Source organism: Urocitellus parryii, chromosome 1 (genome assembly GCF_045843805.1).
Source record: "Urocitellus parryii isolate mUroPar1 chromosome 1, mUroPar1.hap1, whole genome shotgun sequence".
Classification (NCBI taxonomy): Eukaryota; Metazoa; Chordata; class Mammalia; order Rodentia; family Sciuridae; genus Urocitellus; species Urocitellus parryii.
The window spans coordinates 191,628,841-191,647,083 of NC_135531.1; the positions used below are offsets into that span (position 1 = coordinate 191,628,841).

The 18,243-nt window shown below is 34.7% G+C and overlaps 2 protein-coding genes across 6 annotated transcripts in view; one reads left to right on the forward strand and one right to left on the reverse strand.

Annotated features, from left to right (window-relative positions):
• Window positions 1–10,904, forward strand: part of Ccnt2 (cyclin T2) — a 36,340-nt gene extending 25,436 nt beyond the window's left edge. The window contains 4 exon segments of the mRNA XM_026388369.2: window positions 958–1,121; window positions 6,429–6,499; window positions 6,967–7,941; window positions 7,944–10,904. Of these exon segments, the coding sequence (XP_026244154.2) occupies window positions 958–1,121; window positions 6,429–6,499; window positions 6,967–7,941; window positions 7,944–8,396 (1,663 nt within the window). The 3' untranslated portion in view covers window positions 8,397–10,904.
• A 5,307-nt stretch (window positions 10,905–16,211) lies between these two features.
• Map3k19 (mitogen-activated protein kinase kinase kinase 19) overlaps window positions 16,212–18,243 on the reverse strand; it is a 48,420-nt gene continuing 46,388 nt past the window's right edge. For all 5 annotated transcript variants that reach the window (XM_026389178.2, XM_026389186.2, XM_026389210.2 and 2 more), the window contains one exon: window positions 16,212–16,278. In XM_026389178.2, the coding sequence (XP_026244963.2) occupies window positions 16,212–16,278 (67 nt within the window). The remainder of the gene's footprint in view (window positions 16,279–18,243) is intronic.

Consider the following 18,243-nt stretch of genomic DNA (forward strand, 5'->3'; position numbering starts at 1 on the left):
AAATAGTGGTTGTGGCTAATAGTAAACATTTCATAAATTCTGAAACTGAACTGGAAGAGTAATGTATAATTCTGTTCTAGATTGATATTAAAGATATAGATTTGTCTTCTTGGTGGGCTGTTGGGGAAAAAGGTACCAAGTCAGCTCTGTGGTGATTCTTAATTTCTTGTGACACTGATAAGTTTTACTTAAAATTTTCTAAGATATATGTTATTGGGATTTGACTTTTGTTATTAGGAAATCTGAGGGAAAAGTAGACTTAAATTTAAAACTTTGGTCAGAAAGGCATTTGTCATGCCCAAGTTTTGATATATAGTAGGAGGAGAGAGGTAGTATTTTTGTAGTATTAAACATTGAGCCATTAAATTGTTTGGCAAAAGGTAAGTTCTCTTTGGGGCTTTGCTGAAAAGAGCACAGATTTACAAAATAAGTGTTAAATTCTCTTTATTAGACAATTATGTCTTTTAAGCCACATCAAATGATAACAATCCTTGATTATAATGTGACATTGAAATTACTTCATCTGTCTTTTACAAATAGTCGTCTTTTTTCTTTACATTTTTTGCCATGACATTACAAAAGAACGAAAAATGCCACAAAAGTTTAAAATGTTATTTGTGCCTAGTGATTATTGCAAATATACTATCTTCCTCTTCTTTTTAAAAATACTTTGAATTTAGATACAAAAACATTTCAAAAAAATTATTAGCATTGATAAAATATTAATATGCTATGGGGAGTGAGGATGAAAGCATTTCATAATCTATAGGTTTTTATATTAGAATTTTTATTGATATATTAGCTTTTAATTTCATAAAATATGGTTATATACTCTAGATTTACAGAAGAAAACCTCCATACGGTTATTTTTGCTTTAATCTTACTGGTAAATGTTTTTCTTTGTTTTACATATTTAAATTTCTATGGCTCTGCATTTTCAAACCTGCTCTACAACAGTCTACATCTTACGACCTTCTGTCTTCAGTACAAACCAACAGTGATAGCATGTGTATGCATTCATTTGGCTTGCAAATGGTCCAATTGGGAGATTCCTGTGTCAACAGATGGAAAGCATTGGTGGGAATATGTGGATCCTACAGTTACTCTAGAATTACTAGATGGTAAGTAAAGAAAAAAATATTTTTTATATTGAAAATATTTTTTTCACCTTTTTATTGTGGAAAAATTGTATTTCTGTGTAGATTTTTAAAATAGTAAATTTCTATATTACGCACTACCCACATTTATTGAACATTGATTGATTCTGGGCAATTCAACACACATACCACAGTTATCCTGATGCTAATCCCAAATATCATTTCATTTATTAATATTTCTGTTTCAGATGTTAAGTACTTTAGAAATCCATTTTAGTAATTGGATAATGGAATTTAAAGATATAATTACATCATCAAGTGAACAGGATGAAAATAAGGATTCATTAGCCTAATGGGAAAATATGATGTATATTAACCACCAATGAGCATGGAAAGCTATTTCAGACTTTTTTAAGAAATATGATTTTAAATGCTATGGGTTTGATAGGACAAGAATATCTAAGGTACACTAATCTTGTTTCAGTGTGTAAACTGGGACTTGGTGTAAAAGTGGGTTTATAGATCCCTATATATTGTTCTTAATTAACTTGTGTGGCTTGGAGTTCAATCCCCAGTACCACCCAAAAAAGGGTGTACACTCAAAGCTGGGTGTGAGATAATTGTATAAGATGTTAATCGATAAGCTAGAGGGATTTTTCAGGATAACATTCCTTGCTCTATAGTGCCATTGTGGTCTTGAATTATTAAACATGAATAGACAAGGAAAAATTGGGGATATGAGTGTTATCAGAGTCCTAGGCTATAAGAAGCTTGCCTCTGAGGTCCAAAAAACTAGGTCTAGTCACCAACTGGAAAACCCAAAGGGAAAAAAGTAATGGTGAAAAACAGGAAAGGAACTTTAATTTAGTATGACCCTTTTGAAAAAGGCAAAGTGAGACCAGGAGTCTCAGCCCTTTACAAGGGTCTGAAAATGACTGAGATTTTATAGAAAGGGAATTGAGAGCAGGAGTTGGAAGTTTTCATAGCTGCAGGATTTACACAGCTGCCAAAGCAGCTTGTCTTGATCAGGCATTGTCTGGTCCATCTTTATCTTAGGATTGCTCAGGCAGGATCAGAAAATTGCTGTTCCCTTGGGGTTAGTTTTGAGTCATCACAAGATGTTTATAAATCCAGATCTGTTATTCTTAAAATTTAAGGTGATACAGAATATAGGTGACAGATACAAAATGTAGGCAAAAGTGCCAACTTTTTAATCCTTTTAGTTACCCATTGGACATTTGTAGTCAAAAGTGAGGAGTAGTGGGCTGAGGTTGTGGCTCAGTGGTAGAGCGCTTGCCTAGCACGTACAAGCACTGGATTTGATTCTCAGCACCGCATATAAATAAATAAAATAAAAGTCTATTGACAACTAAAAAAAATATTTTAAGAAAAAAGTGAAGAGTCTTAAGTACTGGTTAAGTGAGTTCTATAAATTACAGACCTGGAATTAGGGTTAGGACATTTTTAACCAGATATTGCAGATTTCAGAAAAGAAATAGATGATAATTTTAAATAACTTTAAAGATGAAAAAAATGATATGTCAGATTTCTAACTTACTCTTTTGGGGACTTTTCTCAGCTCTCTTCAAAATAGGCTAATGAGAAAACAAGATCATTTTTGTTACTGTTGGGGATATCTGTTACATAAAATTAGAGACCTGAGTAGTTATTTTAGATAGCATGGGCTATAAAGTCTGTATTACAGCTATACAACTCAACTGTTGTAGCTCAGAAACAGCTGTAAACAGTTCATAAATGAACATGTGGGACTGTGGTTCAGTAAAACACTTTACAAAACAGACAGTAAGGCCATATTTGGTTTACCGGCCATATTCCTATTATAAGATTTGGCTTTGTTAGGTTCCTTTTTCCCCCCACCCCCCTTTTTTTCCTTCTTGAAAATTTTTTTTTCCAGAGTATATATCTTAATGCTTACTAACCCCTGATTATGCTGTTTTTCTTAAATTGTTAGAGGTTTTAAGTTTATACAGAGGAAAGAAAATCTTCAGTGTGTTGAAGTAACATTCACTAGAGAAGAATAACGTTACCTTAGATTAGGTAAAGGGCAGTGATGGGAGGGGATAAGAGGGGATGTGGGATAGGAAAGATAGTAGAATGAAACAGACATTGTTACTCTATGTATATATGTGACTGACCAATATGATTCTGTAACATGTACATTCAGAAAAATGAGAAATTATATCTCATTTGTGTATGATATATCAAAGTGCATAAATGCATTCTACTGTCATGTATAACTAATTAAAACAGATTTTTAAAAATTGAAAAAAAGAAAAAAAAACAATAAGGGTTTTTAATAATGTTTTCATCTGTTCTGTAGCTTAAAAATAAGGTTACCTATATCCCTGCCTTACCAGTCAATAGATTAAATAGGCATAATTTTTATAAAAATGGTTTATATACATATTGTGGAAATAAAGCTCACAAGTAAGTAATCTGTCTTCTATCCTGCTTGTAGGTCACAGGTAAGTTGTTACTTTTTTTTTTTTTTTTAAAACAATAGGAGCCACCTAAATGTTCTTCCACTTCAATTCTGGAAAAGTTCACATTCATATTGATTTGGAGAGTGATTGAATAGGGATCTAGGAAATTTAACACAATAAGATTTTTAGCATATCATGTAGCAGCTATTTTCTTTTTTCTTTTTTCACTCATAAAGTCTTAAGTACTTAAATATTCTTATTTTTTATTAAAATAATTAATTTAGTGACAGTGTTCCAGAAACAACATTGATTTAGACTTTGCCTAACTGTAAGGTTTTTGGGGTGTTTGTATATATTTTCAGATTAATAGACCCTTATATGGAGTTCAAGGGATTGAATTCAGGGCCTTTAGAATGCTAGGCAAATCATTCAGTACTATTGAGCTACTCTCTGAACCCTTACATTTTTTGTTACCTGGGATTGAACCCCAAGGGCACTTAACCACTGAACCACATCCCCAGACTTTTTTTTTTATTTTGAGACAGTCTCACTAAGTTGCTGAGGGCTGGCTTTTAACTTGTGATCCTCCTACCTCAGCCTCCTTGGTCACTGGGATTATAGGTGTGTGCCACAATATCCAGGGTCCTTAATATATTTTTGTATTAGCTTTGAAAAACAAAGGCCTCTATTTTTAAGCATTGTACAGTGTTTTTTGTGACTGTAACCAGTTACTTATGTTAACAGATTATGTAACAGATTCTTTGTTCCTTTGTTATAAAATTTAATAGAGCCAGGCTCAGTGGATACACCTGTAATCCCAGTGGCTCGGAGGCTGAGGCAAAAGGATCGAGAGTTCAAAGCCAGCCTCAGCAACTTAGCGAGGCCCTAAGCAACTCATTGAGACCCTGTCTCTAAATAAAATACAAAAAATGGGGGCTGGGATTGTGGCTCAGTGGTAGTGCTCACCTAGCATACACGAGGCACTGGGGGATTCTATCTTCAGCACCACATAAATGTAAAATAAAGATATTGTATCCATCTAAAATTTAAGAATAAATATTTTTTTAAAAAATGGCTCAGTGGTTAAGCACCCCTAGGGTTCAATCCCCAGTACCCTCCCCCCAAAAATTAATGGAGTAGGATACACATGAAAAACAAAGCTTATGTTTTTTGTCTGCTGGGTACCAGGTGTTGGACTGGGAAATATTGTGTGTATTTAATGTTTGACAACAAAGTTGTTAAAGAAGCTAAGTCAAAAAACAATTTTTCATTAATATTGGACCCAAAAGTATTTTGAATTTTCTAGTGTCATGCAGAAAAGTGGTTGGTTGGTTGGGTTGGCTTTGAACAAAGAAGTGAAAGTCCAGGCTTTTTTATCCATACTTGATCAGAAACTCATGAAAATAACAGAACAGTTATAAAATGGTCAAGAAGGTTACATCTTGAAAAGTTATTAGATACTTTGATTCATGTGGTGCTTATTAGCATGTTAGTCGTAGGCTAGTTTTGGATAGTCATCATGCTAATGCAAAATTTTTGTATATTCTGCTTTTTTTTGAGACATTCTGTGTTGTGTTTTCATTGTCAATCTTAATGTTTGCTTAGAATAGTTTACACAAAAACATGCTATTTGTACTGAAAAATAAGTGAATCTGTAGTCTCCTGACAGAGGTTCCCTCCCACTATTGTGTTTCACTTGGCAGTGAAATTCATCTATTTGTTTTGAGAGTGGCCACTATTAATGATGCTATTTTAGTGTATGAAGTGATAATTTATTATAATCACAACACTTTGGAAAGTGGGTCATCTCACTCTCACCCTAAATTTAAGAAAATGGATAAAATTATGGCCAGGATAATTTGCTAATTATCACTATTTATTAACACTATTTATTTATAAATAGTGTTGGTTGCTAGAAAGTATAAGTGGGGGAATTTATCCATTTGTTTATTTTTACCTTTTCAACACTTTGAAAAAGATTTAAAACTTAAATTATGAAAGAATGTATAGAATTTTCTGTACACCCTTCACCCAGCATCTCTGGTGGTGTTATCTTATGTAACAATATCATCAAAAACAGAAAATTAACATTAGTATAATACTCTTAACTAAACCACAGATTATTTCCAGGTTTTCCCAGATCCCATGTTCCATTTAGTTGACGTGTTGCTTTAAGTCTGCCAGTCTGTAACAGTTCTTTAATCTTTCTTTCATGACTTTGACACTTTGAAGAATAATGGTTAGTTGTTTTACAGAGCATTTCCTAGTTGGGGTTTGTCCAGTATTTTTTCATAATTAGATGGAAATTATTTGGTTTTGGCAAGAAAACTGCAGAAGTATGCTTTATCTCACTAGGGATAAGCACTTAAGGTGGTAATGCTTGAGTTTCTCCACTGTCAAATTACTATTTTTCTCTTTATAATTAATAAAACACCTTGGAGAACATACATTGAGATTATATAAATATCCTTTCCTTCAAAACTTTTGCCCACTAATTTAAAAGAATTCATTGATGAAAGATCTATTGATGAATCTTGCCTTCAACAAATATTACTATATTTCTTGCCTAATGAAGTTTTTTGTGGGGAGGGACAATATATATATATATATATATACACACTATAGAATTTTACAGAGATTCTAAAGCAAGTAATAGTGGCCACAGAGGGTGGGGGATATTCTTTTTAAAAGAAGAACAACAACAACTCTGCTTAGTCAGCTTTGAAAATACCAGTTCAGAATTGTATCAACTTCTGTTGAAGGTTGAAGAGGAGTTTAACAATGAAAGAGATTAACTCTTAGGATCTCTTTTTTAATATTGCCCACTTGAAAGTAATTTAAATCCTAAAGACACCTTCTAAGTTTTTTATTTAAATTTTATTTTTAGAGCTAACACATGAGTTTCTACAAATATTGGAGAAAACACCTAGTAGGTTGAAGAGGATTCGAAACTGGAGGGTAAGAAAATTGGCAGGATTTAATAGATTTTCAGTTTGTCCCTTAACTATTACATAGCTAACCAGTTTGAAATGATATGGTTAATCATCTTTCCAGTATTTGTAAATAATTAAGACATACCATAAGCTACATAGATTCATAGTTGATTCAACTACTTTGTCTGGTGTAGGTCTTTCAAGTACATTATACTTTTTATTTTTAATTCTCACTGATTACAATGAAAGTATTCATTGTTCAAATAGATAAATTACTGTCTTGTGATGAGCTAAGATTTAATTTTTTTTCTAAAACTAGTATTTTCAACTTGATAGCCTTTTGATATATCTCCAAATAAAACATTTATTTATTGGCAACAGAAAACCTTGAACTCCAGGTGATTTTATTTACATATATCTCGTGTCATCTTTTATAAGCAAAGAAATTTATATTCCTTCGTTGTCATTGCTTCTTTTGTTTTATGTAAATAGGCTAATCAGGCGGCTAAGAAACCAAAAGTAGATGGACAAGTTTCAGAGACACCACTTCTTGGCTCATCTTTGGTCCAGAATTCAATATTAGTAGATAGTGTCACAGGTGTGCCTACAAACCCAAGTTTTCAGAAACCATCTACGTCAGCATTCCCTGCACCGGTACCTCTAAATTCAGGAAATATATCTGTTCAGGACAGCCATACATCTGATAATCTGTCAGTGCTAGCATCAGGAATGCCCAGTACCTCATATGGTTTGTCATCACACCAAGAATGGCCTCAGCATCAAGAATCGACAAGGACAGAACCGATTTATTCACAGAAACAGGAGACATCTTTGTCTAGTAGCCAATACAACATCAACTTTCAGCAGGGACCTTCAATATCACTGCATTCAGGATTACATCATAGAACTGACAAAATTTCTGATCATTCTTCTGTTAAGCAAGAATATGTTCATAAAGCAGGGAGCAGTAAACACCATGGGCCTATTTCTGCTACTCCTGGAGTAATTCCTCAGAAAATGTCTTTAGATAAATATAGAGAAAAACGCAAGCTAGAAACTCTAGATCTTGATGTAAGGGATCATTATATAGCTGCCCAGGTAGAGCAGCAACACAAACACATGCAATCACAGGCAGCCAGCAGCAGTTCTGTAACTTCTCCTATTAAAATGAAAATTCCCATCACAAATACTGAAAAACCTGAAAAATTCATAGGAGAGAAAAAGGAAAAAAGTGGATCACTAAAATTACGGATTCCAATACCACCCGCTGATAAAGGCACTAGTAAGGAAGAACTGAAGATGAAGATAAAAGTTTCATCCTCAGAAAGACACAGCTCTTCTGATGAAGGCAGTGGGAAGAGCAAACATTCAAGCCCACATATTGGCAGAGACCATAAGGAAAAGCACAAGGAGCATCCTGCAAACCGTCACCATGCAAGCAGTCACAAGCATTCCCACTTACATAGTGCAGCAGCAGCAGCAGTGGCAGTAAACACAGTGCTGATGGAATACCACCCACTGTTTTGAGGAGTCCTGTTGGCCTGAGCAGTGATGGCATTTCCTCTAGTTCCAGTTCTTCAAGGAAGAAGCTGCATATCAATGATGCCTCTCACAACCATCACTCCAAAATGAGCAAAAGTTCCAAAAGTTCAGGTAGTTCATCTAGTTCTTCCTCCTCTGTTAAGCAGTATATATCCTCTCACAACTCTGTTTTTAACCATCCCTTACCCCCTCCTCCCCCTGTCACATACCAGGTGGGCTACGGACATCTCAGCACCCTCGTGAAACTGGACAAGAAGCCAGTGGAGACCAACGGTCCTGATGCCAATCACGAGTACAGTACAAACAGCCAGCATATGGACTACAAAGACACATTCGACATGCTGGACTCGCTGTTAAGTGCCCAAGGAATGAACATGTAATCATTTGTTTAGGTCAATTTTTCCTTTACTTTTTTAATTTAAAAATGGTTAAAGTGGAAAACTTCCTCCTGATCTAGCAGTGGTAACACCTGCTGTTGCTGCCACTGCTTCAATATTTGTAAGTGCTGCTTTATTCTTCATTCTGAAAAGAAGAGATTATAGTAAACAAGTCTTTATCTCCACATATGATAGTGTTTATAAATACTGTAAAAGCATGGAAGGTGCAAAACTCAGTATTTCTACAATTGCAGCTAAGAACATTAGGATGAATGGCTGGCTGCTTCTAGGAATATAAGATGCCTCAAGCATCCATTATTTATAATTTGAATACTGTAGCTATTTTTTTGTTGCTTGGCTTTTGAATGAGTGTAAATTGTTTTCTTTTGTGTATTTATACTGTATGTATGATTTGCATGTTTCAATGATAAAGGGATAAAACAGTATGCTGACAACTGTTTACAAGAAAGTGGAGAAAAATGTACATACATTTTTGTATGTTTAGATATTACCATAAATACTCAGGATTGGAGCTGCTTGTAAGTATAACAATATACAGAATAACTTTATTTTCTCTTGTCAGAGTCCATCACTAACCTAAAACAAAGGTGGCACTTTTTCATGTTAACCTTAAACTCTAGGCCTTACTGGAAGCCATTAGAGGGGGACACTTCACTACCGGATGGTATGCAGTGCCACAGATGGTCTACACTGTGAGGCACTCAATTTTTTGCCTTCAGAGGTTCTGACCAGATTGGCTGCTGAAATAACCCCTAATTTTCTGAAGGCTTGAAGAGGAAAAAATAAAGTTTACATACTCTTGATGTGAAGTGCATTTAAGTGTTTGTTGGCTTGTTGCAGTACTACAAAACAGCTATTAATAATGGATATGTGGATTACTGTGATTTGAAAACTAGATTCACAAAAACTTACCTAGTGAAGAAGTTTTTCCTTAAAGAACTTTTAACACTACATATTTTAACAGTAAACAAGGATCACTTTTCCTTTAGCATTCAGAATGACACCATATTCTTAAATATACTCCTCCCCTAAAGTGTGTCTGTGTGTGATGCCATATTTTTTTCAGGTAAATGCAGTCTTCCTTATAAAAATGAAATGAAACCTATGCTCTCTTAATTATTTTATATTCTAACAATAAAAAGATCACTGACTGTGCATTGTACCTGTACTTATAGCTTATGATTGTTATCAGAAAGTTCTGTAAGAAAAAGAAAAAAAACTTCAGTCTCCAGTCAAACCACTCTAGTGGAGGTTTTATATTTGTTTGCACATCTCAGTATATTCCTGTTGAGGTAAAGTTTGCACAGTCATCTGACTCCTGATTGAATAATAGACTTTAACATGGTTAAATTTTGTCTTAAAACACCAGTAGTATGGCTCTTGTTTATTGGCTAATCTTGAATTTATTCTGTGGTATACCTTCGAGCTGTTTAGTATCTTTGAGATGGGTTGGATTCAACTTCTGTTGAATGGAAAACTGTCTTAATTTTTCCTCTGTGTATATGAACTATTTTTGTTACAAAGCCACTGATATGTGCACAATTGTAATTTTACTCAAAAATCTTGTGGTTGTAAATATTAAGAGTTTAATCTTGTGCTCTACTTTTATTTAGCAGTTACCTTATTTGCCAGTAGCTTATAATTTTTTTAAGATAATTGTTAATTATTTTTGTCAATGTTATTTGAACTTGGGAAACTAGCAGCCTCTTTGTAGGGACTTTGCCTAGCTAGCATGTCCACATTTGTTATTGTCTTGCATAACTTTAGTAATCTTTGTCATTATATGTAACTTTGTTGCTCTGTATGGCATAATATTGTATCCATAAACATGGTAATTTTGATACAGTTATACTTTTACAGTGGTACATAATCCAAGGACTAGTATAGAATTAAGCTGAGTGCAAGATGAGGGAGGGAAGGGTTTTTGTTCTTGGTAATTTTAGATGTGAAACCTCTACAGAGCTATCATGTGAAATGACATAGGGTGGTTGTGCTACTGTATAATTGGGGATAAAACCAGGAATTTTAATAAGATTTTGTAAAGAGTATCCAGAAAAGTAGTGAATTTATTTTCAGTATAGCATAGGAAACAATGTGAATATTTAAGGTCTGTGACTGTAGTTAAACTTCACTAAGAATTTGCAGAATTGTTTTGAGATGTGGGAATAAAGGTAATTTTGTTGAATCTTTATTGGTGCTAATGATGGACAGTTAAAAAGATAGCTAGTGTATATTGTTATGGGTCAGTACTTATTAGTACTTCCAAAATTGAATTTGAAATGCTATGTATTTACTTTTCACTCTGTAAATGTAATTCTTTACAATGACTTTATTTATTAAAGGGCAGCCGGTTGTGATTTTTACAGGATCGTGTGAGCTATTGAAACTCTTTAACCTCTGAACAGGATATTAAGCTTCCAGAACCACAATGGGGATAAATGTGGAAATCTTTTTAAGTTTATTTCCATTAAACAAAAATCTTATAATTCATATTATCGTGAATTTGCTTTAACCAAATTGTTTGCATAAAATAGTTCATCTGCCTGGTCCCATTAGGCTCTACCAAAGAAAAAGACTCAGACAAATGGACATTAATACCATGAGTCTTCTTGTAAGTAGCCATAAATAAACCAAAATAGTATCAGATTTAGGTATGAATTCCACATGTGCAAAGTACTGTTAAGGTGATACGTTTTTTATGAAATTTTTAAAAATATTTGAAATATTAAAAAGCATTATCTTCAAACATCTTATATAAGAGTGATTCATTTTTAAGTTGTGTTTTCCCCAGATCACAGATTTGTTACCTTTATACAAAAGCACATTACAAACAAAAGCTTTACTTCTACCTCTGACCCAGTTTTCCAATATTGTTCTGTGCCCCCATGAATATTTGCCTTAGCTACTTTATGGTGTTTTCAGAACCAAAGCAAAGGAATATTTGTTCATATTCAGGAGTGTCTGACATACTCTTTAGGTAGGTCAATAACATCTCAGAGGCCTACATTATAAAATCACTGGTAATACTCATTAGTGATTGAGACCTTGCAGAGTCTCTGAGTTGCCTGTATTTAAATCCTGAAAAGTAATGGCATTTGTCCTAGGTTTTCTTTTTGAAAGCATTTGCAACATGTGTGAATTAGTTCAGGTTATTCACAGTTGTTGAAAGAAAATTTCTACAGGATGTATGTTTTTTTGGATGTCATTAGGGGATGCTTATGTTACTTTGTACCAACAGATTTTAATAATATAGGATACCTTATCTTTGGGACCTGTCTATCCTCTTTGAATTAAAGAAGTTACTTATTGAGGTCCACTTTAGATAACCAGAGTGAGATGTTTTTGTTAGTTAACAAATACCTTGCCTTAAAAGGTTTCAAGCACATTTTCATTTATATTTGAGAATTTAAATTGCTGGTATTTATTCCTTAACCAACTTTAGAAATAAACCATTGCTTATAAGTCGTGAATATTATTATACAATACATATTCTTAGAGATTTTAGTGGTTTTCATTTTTGGAAATACTTTTTATCTTTTCAAACATGGTAACTTGTAAAGGAAGACAATTATGTTCATTAGATTTCACTGTTCCCAGTTTTATCTAAATGAAAAGCAATATTTCTCACCTATTGTGCTTAACTTGCTATGTGATTTTTAGGGTTTTTTTGCTAAGCAATTTTTGAAAATTCTTGTTATAAAGGATCCTTGACTTAGTATTTCTCTTGATTTAGCAGTTTCTCCCTCGGCCGACTTCCTTGGGAGACAGTAGGAATTCACTAACCAAAATTACACAGAGGAAGGATCAGCAACCCTCTGGGGCAACTTGAAGTTACAGTTTAAGTTTTATGTGCCCATATATTTAAGAGAGGCTGGTTTTTAAACACTGGAAAAGCACATTATGCCCCTGTCCTCCTAGGCTACTGTTATGATACTAGTATGTTAATTTGAGAATTTGCGGCTACATTTATATCTAAAGTTGAAGGACAATTTGATTGTTATAAGTTCACAGATGTAAGCCAAGCCAGAAGTTTGCTTGTTTTATAAGAAGTTTGCCTGAAACATGTATCTTTACAATTGAAGTAAACTTGCCAGTGCTCACTATTTAGCTCTGATACTATGTTTTCTTTTTTTTTTTTTTTTTTAATCCAGTGTTGATTTGGACCCCACCGGCTTTTGCTTCTTGACTTCTCTTTTTCTTTTCTGTAATTTATCCACATTTCTGCTTGAATTTTTTAGGTAGGTTGATAAGATGTATTAAAGGTTGCATAGCTAAGAACAGTTCTGTTCTCATTCACTGTTATTCATTAATCTCAAAAAGTAAATTCTGAAAGCTGTTTAATTTCTATTTCCAAATTATATGAGGAAGCCTCACTTAAATTCTGCGTATTGACACTTCCACTTAGTACTTTGATTTGCCTTTTGTTTAGTAATGAATACATTCCTGTTTTTAAGGTGTGTTTTTCAAGCAGTTTCACTTAGTTAGAAAAACAAAACGGATACTCATTCATTGTAAACAGCTATTGGGATTTCATTTTCTGAATGTAGTTAACCCCCACCCTCTCCCAAGGACAATTGGGATGTTTGCTGATAGAAAAATCCAAAACAGGAGTATGTATATACTGTCATGAATTAGTCACTGAATTTCAGCTTCTCAGTATCTATGTAAGGAATTAATAAAATTTGCTTACTGACAACATAAATCCAAGGCTGTAACATGTCTTGTTAAATCAATGTGAATTAAATAATTTTTAGTCCCTGGGAAATGTGGTCTCTAATATAATTGATTGTTTGGGGAGGTACTGGAATTGAAACCAGGGACTGAGCTATGTATGTCCCCGGTCCTCATTTTTTTTATTTTTTAGTTTGAGGTGGAGCCTTGTTAACATGCTGAGGCTGACCTTGAATTTGCAATCCAGCTACCTCTACTTCCCAAGTCATTGGGATTACAGGCATGTGCCCACCAAGCCTGACTACAATTGACTATCCAAGTAACTATACATATATCATGAAGGAATGCTGCCTTGGATTGGATGGTCTGCATTCCAATCTCAGCCCCACTGCTTAATACAGTGATATTAGGTGATATATTTGATTTTGTGTCTTCATTTGGTTCCACGTAAAGTCAGTTTTTAAATCTGCCCTCCAAATTCCTCTGTACTCACATCAGTAAAGATAGTTACCCACATCCAGGATTTTAAAGTTTACAGAATCACCTGGAAAGCTTTTTTAAAGACAAGTTCTCTGCTTTTAAATAAATGCTTTAAACTGTATAACTATCACCACCACTTGAACTGGGGATCAATCGCAGGTGTTAGTGCTGAGCTGTGACCCCAGCCCCTTTTTAATTTTGGCACAGGTTCTTGCTAAGTTGCCCAGGCTGGCCTCAAACTTTGAATTCTGCATCCCAAGTAGCTGTCTAAATTGAATACTACTTTTAAAATAGAGCAAAAGAAAAAAAGGCAATTTTACAAGTGTTGGGAGTATTTAAGTTGCTCATTGAGCAGATTAAGTGGGTTTTTATCTTGAGGCTGCTTTTTTTTTACAGAAGGCCCAGAATTGCTATAGTCTTCCAGTAGAGAGCAGATATTATATGTTATCCCATATGCTAGAGAGTTCGCTCTCCTTGTCACCACCTCATTCAGCAACTGAGAAAGGTTCACAATATCAGGCCTAATGTAGGTTAAAGTTGAGATCAGAGGACTGCTTATTTTAGAGATTTACTTGGGAGTTAAAATTTCTTTGTTTGAATTTGGACCTAGAACATAAAAAGAGATCAAAACAAAATGAAATTTTAAAGTGTGATGGTATGAAAACTTGGATAGTTGTTCTTGGTGGAAATAGTGATGCTCATGGATTGGAAGGCAGTATAACTGCTAAGTGTAGAATGGAAAGCTTTGCACACCATTAAAGTATTCAGAATACATTCTAGACTTCTGGTATTTTGAACAAAACTTAAAAATGTAACTGGTATTTTAAAACTGTTGAGTCTGGAAGACTGCAAGGAAAAGAGCTTTCAGGTTGAATATATCTGGGTAGCAATCCCAACTACCATCTACCAGTTTGGTAATCTTGAGAAAACTACCTCTGAATCCTATTTTGAAGGGTTTTTTTTTTTTTAATTTCAAAATTGTGTTCAGTTTTCTTTATCAACAGAAAAGGAGTAGGTTATTTTTACCAACTTAATACGTTCATTACCATGGTCTATGTACACAAACGTTCTCTACCCTTTCCTCACGGGTGTAATAGGGTTGAATATTCAGTATGATAATCAAATCCCCTCTACATCCATCCTGGGAATCAATTCCAGGCCTTGTGTAGGCTTGGTGCTACCACTGAGCTATATCACCAGACCTAAAAGATTTTAAAGAAGACTGAAAATCTCCAAAATGAGAAAAGAATTAAGCCCTACCTTTACAGAATCACATTATTTCTGGTCATGTTGATATGCAAGTAAGTAAAATAAGGAACTAGTTTAAAAAATAAGGTTTTCAAATATGAAAAAAACTGTCCAAGCTTGAGAGAAGGGAAGTAAACTCAAAGACTTCATTCAATGTTATATGTTGGTCAAAGCAAAATCTGCTTTTTCCTCACATGGGCTACATTTTACATATATTTCTCAAAAACTAAAGCAGCAGCTTGGTTTTAGCAAACCCTGATACTATTGTTAGAAGGCACCTGCAATTAATTTATAGTTGTGCCATCCTGAAAGATTCTGTGGATATAGCCTAAAACAAGTGTCGATGAAATTTAGTGGATGAACCCACAGTAATTAAAAAAAAAAAAATGTCAAAAATTGTCCGCCAACTTAAAGGGACTTGAAATATTCTAACAGTTCTTCCCAGAAATAGAAATGTTTGAGAAGTAGCCAGGTACACCTGTAATCCCAGCAGTTTGGGAGGCTGAGGCAGGAGTAAGGTGAGTTCAAAGCCAGCCTCCGCAAGAGCAAGGCTCTAAGCAACCCAGACCCTGTCCTTAAAATACAAAATTGGGCTGGGGATGTGGTAGAGTGGTAGAGTACCCCTGCGTTCAATCCTGGTACCAAAAGAAAAGGGACCTCAGCAAGGATAACTTTAACTCAAGTGAAGTGACCAAAGTTCTCTGAAAAATTTATGCTGTAGATTTATTCTCTTACCAGATCTAGCTTTTGTTCTGCCAGCTGGTTTAGGCTTAGCCAGTTCTAGGTGTGGTAGGCAGAACTGTCAAATCATATTATGCATTAATTACAGAGAAAGCAGCCAAAGTCTTATGACTCTACCTTAAATAATTCAACAACTTGGAGTTCGGGACCCTCTCATGATGGAACATCAAGGCACTTACCTCCTGGTAGACCTCAAGGCTCCTAGAATCTAAGGTTAGCATTGCTGCCAAAGTAAACAGTCTTAGCATCTCTTTTGACTTAATTTCCCCACTTTCTTGTAGACTCCTTTACAAGAATTAATAGTCTCTACTCACCAAGACAAGGTAAATGTTTTTAAATTTATTGTATACTTATGAAATTAAAATTGAGAGGCCAAAAATCAAAGGAAATACATAAAACAATAGATTCCTGGACAATCAAAACCATAAACACTGGAATAGATCGTTATTTAGGAAACCTTTCTTATACACATGAATAATCATGCCTGAAACTTGAGGCTGCTAATAGGTACCTAGAATTTGCTGTTAGTAACACTGTAGGATCTGGTTAAGTTGGGGTAGACAATTTCCAAGAAGAAAACAAAGGTCCTTAACCATCATTCCCCACAATTAAGCAATAACCGCATCTACATTGGCCTGGGGAGAAAATCTTGTGTTCTCAGTGATTTCTCTTCAAGAAGGAGTGCTTCAGGAGCTGGAGAGCTGAAGGTCGCTCATGCTGGTCCCTAAGAAGGGAAAACACATTAGAAGCAGCACCCAGTAATGTGCCAGTAAGATACACTTCACCCAGTGCAGTCTTTGAAGATAGAAGTACAGCCACCAACTGTTCAACAGACTTGGGCTGAGTCCAGACTCCTGTTTTCAGCTATGTAATCTTAAATGACTCAGATTTTCCTCATCAGTGAAGTGGAGTTAATAATAATACCTGAGTTAATAATAATACCTTAAATAACATAGATCTGGGTTTTAAATGGTAGACCTGTAGTAGTTCAAACCAAAAAATCCCCTCTTTTCTATTGTTCAATTTCTTTGGGGTATGATTTACACACAGTTAAAAGTCACACTTTCATGGATATAGTGCAATACGTACTTTAAATTAGCATTGGAATCCAGAACTGAAAAAAAATTTTGAAAGTAGACACAAAGTACATTTTGGTGATAAATTGCAATAATACCATGTTGGGCATTTTTTTAACTTTATTTATATTTATGTGGTGCTGAGGATCGAACCTAGGTCTTCACAAGTGCTAAGAAGCACTTTACCACTGAGCTACAACCCCAGCTCCCACTTTGGGCATTCTTAAATGAACATAAAGTAAAAGGAAACGGTTGCTGAGTACTATTGTGATTTAGGGTTTTTTTCTTCAAGAAATTAAAAGCTTTTGGAAATGTTCCTGCTCAATAAGCAAATTGGCACACTACTGAAATAGTCAATCATTAGCTGCAATGAGCTATACCAAAGGCATTCTTTTGCTAGCTTTTGATAATTTGAAAGCAAAATGACCACCACATCATTTTTCAGGTGAAGATAGAAATAAACTATTTTTAGGTGTTTTTTTTTTTTGTATATCATTTCAAAATAAAAATCACCATAAGAGGCCCTTTCTCCTGCCTTCAAAATAGAAATCACTCCTCAAAAATCTTTCCCTTTCCATCTAACTGCTATCCTCTTTTATCCCACATGTTCCTAACATATCCAAGCTTAGTGAGTTCCCCCCTGCAACATTTGTTTTCCCCTAAATACTTAGTCATTTGGCCCCCTGTCCTGTAGTATTTATCCTCTTGATATTAAACAGATTTAATGAGCTCATCCTTCTTGTCTCTGCAGCATTTGAAATACTTAACTATTCCCTCCTACCGGAAACTGTCTCCTTTTAGACTTAGAAGGAACTGTGCTTTTGATTCCCCACCTCAGGCAACTCCACTCCTTACCTCCTTCCCTTTGTCCCCTCCTTTCTCCAGTTACACACCAGACTTGACGCTGTGCTTATTCTGTTAGTTTCCTCCGTGAGCACTTTCAAAAATATTTTCCTCTTGGCTACAGCTGTCAACACTTAATCATTTTTTTTAATGTTGTTTGGTGCTGGGGTTAAACCAAGGGACTTAAACATGCTGAGCACACACTCTATCCCTAAGTGATGCCCCAGCTACTGCAATGTTTTAAATTTTTAAATGCTAAAAGCAGTACCCTCATCCAATTTATTTCCTACCACTTTCCCAGGTCCACTTCTGTCCTGTTCAGGCCTTGCTCCTGGTCTGTACCAGATCACCTCTCTTCCTGAGTCTTTAAGACTGTCTCATCCTTTACATGCACACCTCTAAGGAATATCCTTATAGGAATCAGGTGAGATGCTAGAGTCTTTAGGGGTTTTGCCATAGAATTTCAGGAGGTAATTATATGTATGTTATGATGCTAATTAGGTGCGTTAGTGTTCTCCCTAATGGTTAGTAAACATGGGGTCTTAATTCTGTTCCCCATACACAATTTATACACACCATTTCACTTCACAACTCTGTTAATTTATTATTAGTGGTATGAGTTGTGTATTTGCTTAGTTTATGAACCAGTGTTTCAAAAGGAGAGCCATAAAAGATTCCACTCCTTTTAAAGTGCTTTGTATGTGTACTGTGTATGTAAACACAATGACAAACTGAAAGAAAATGAGGTTTCTAGCTTTGAGTCAATAATA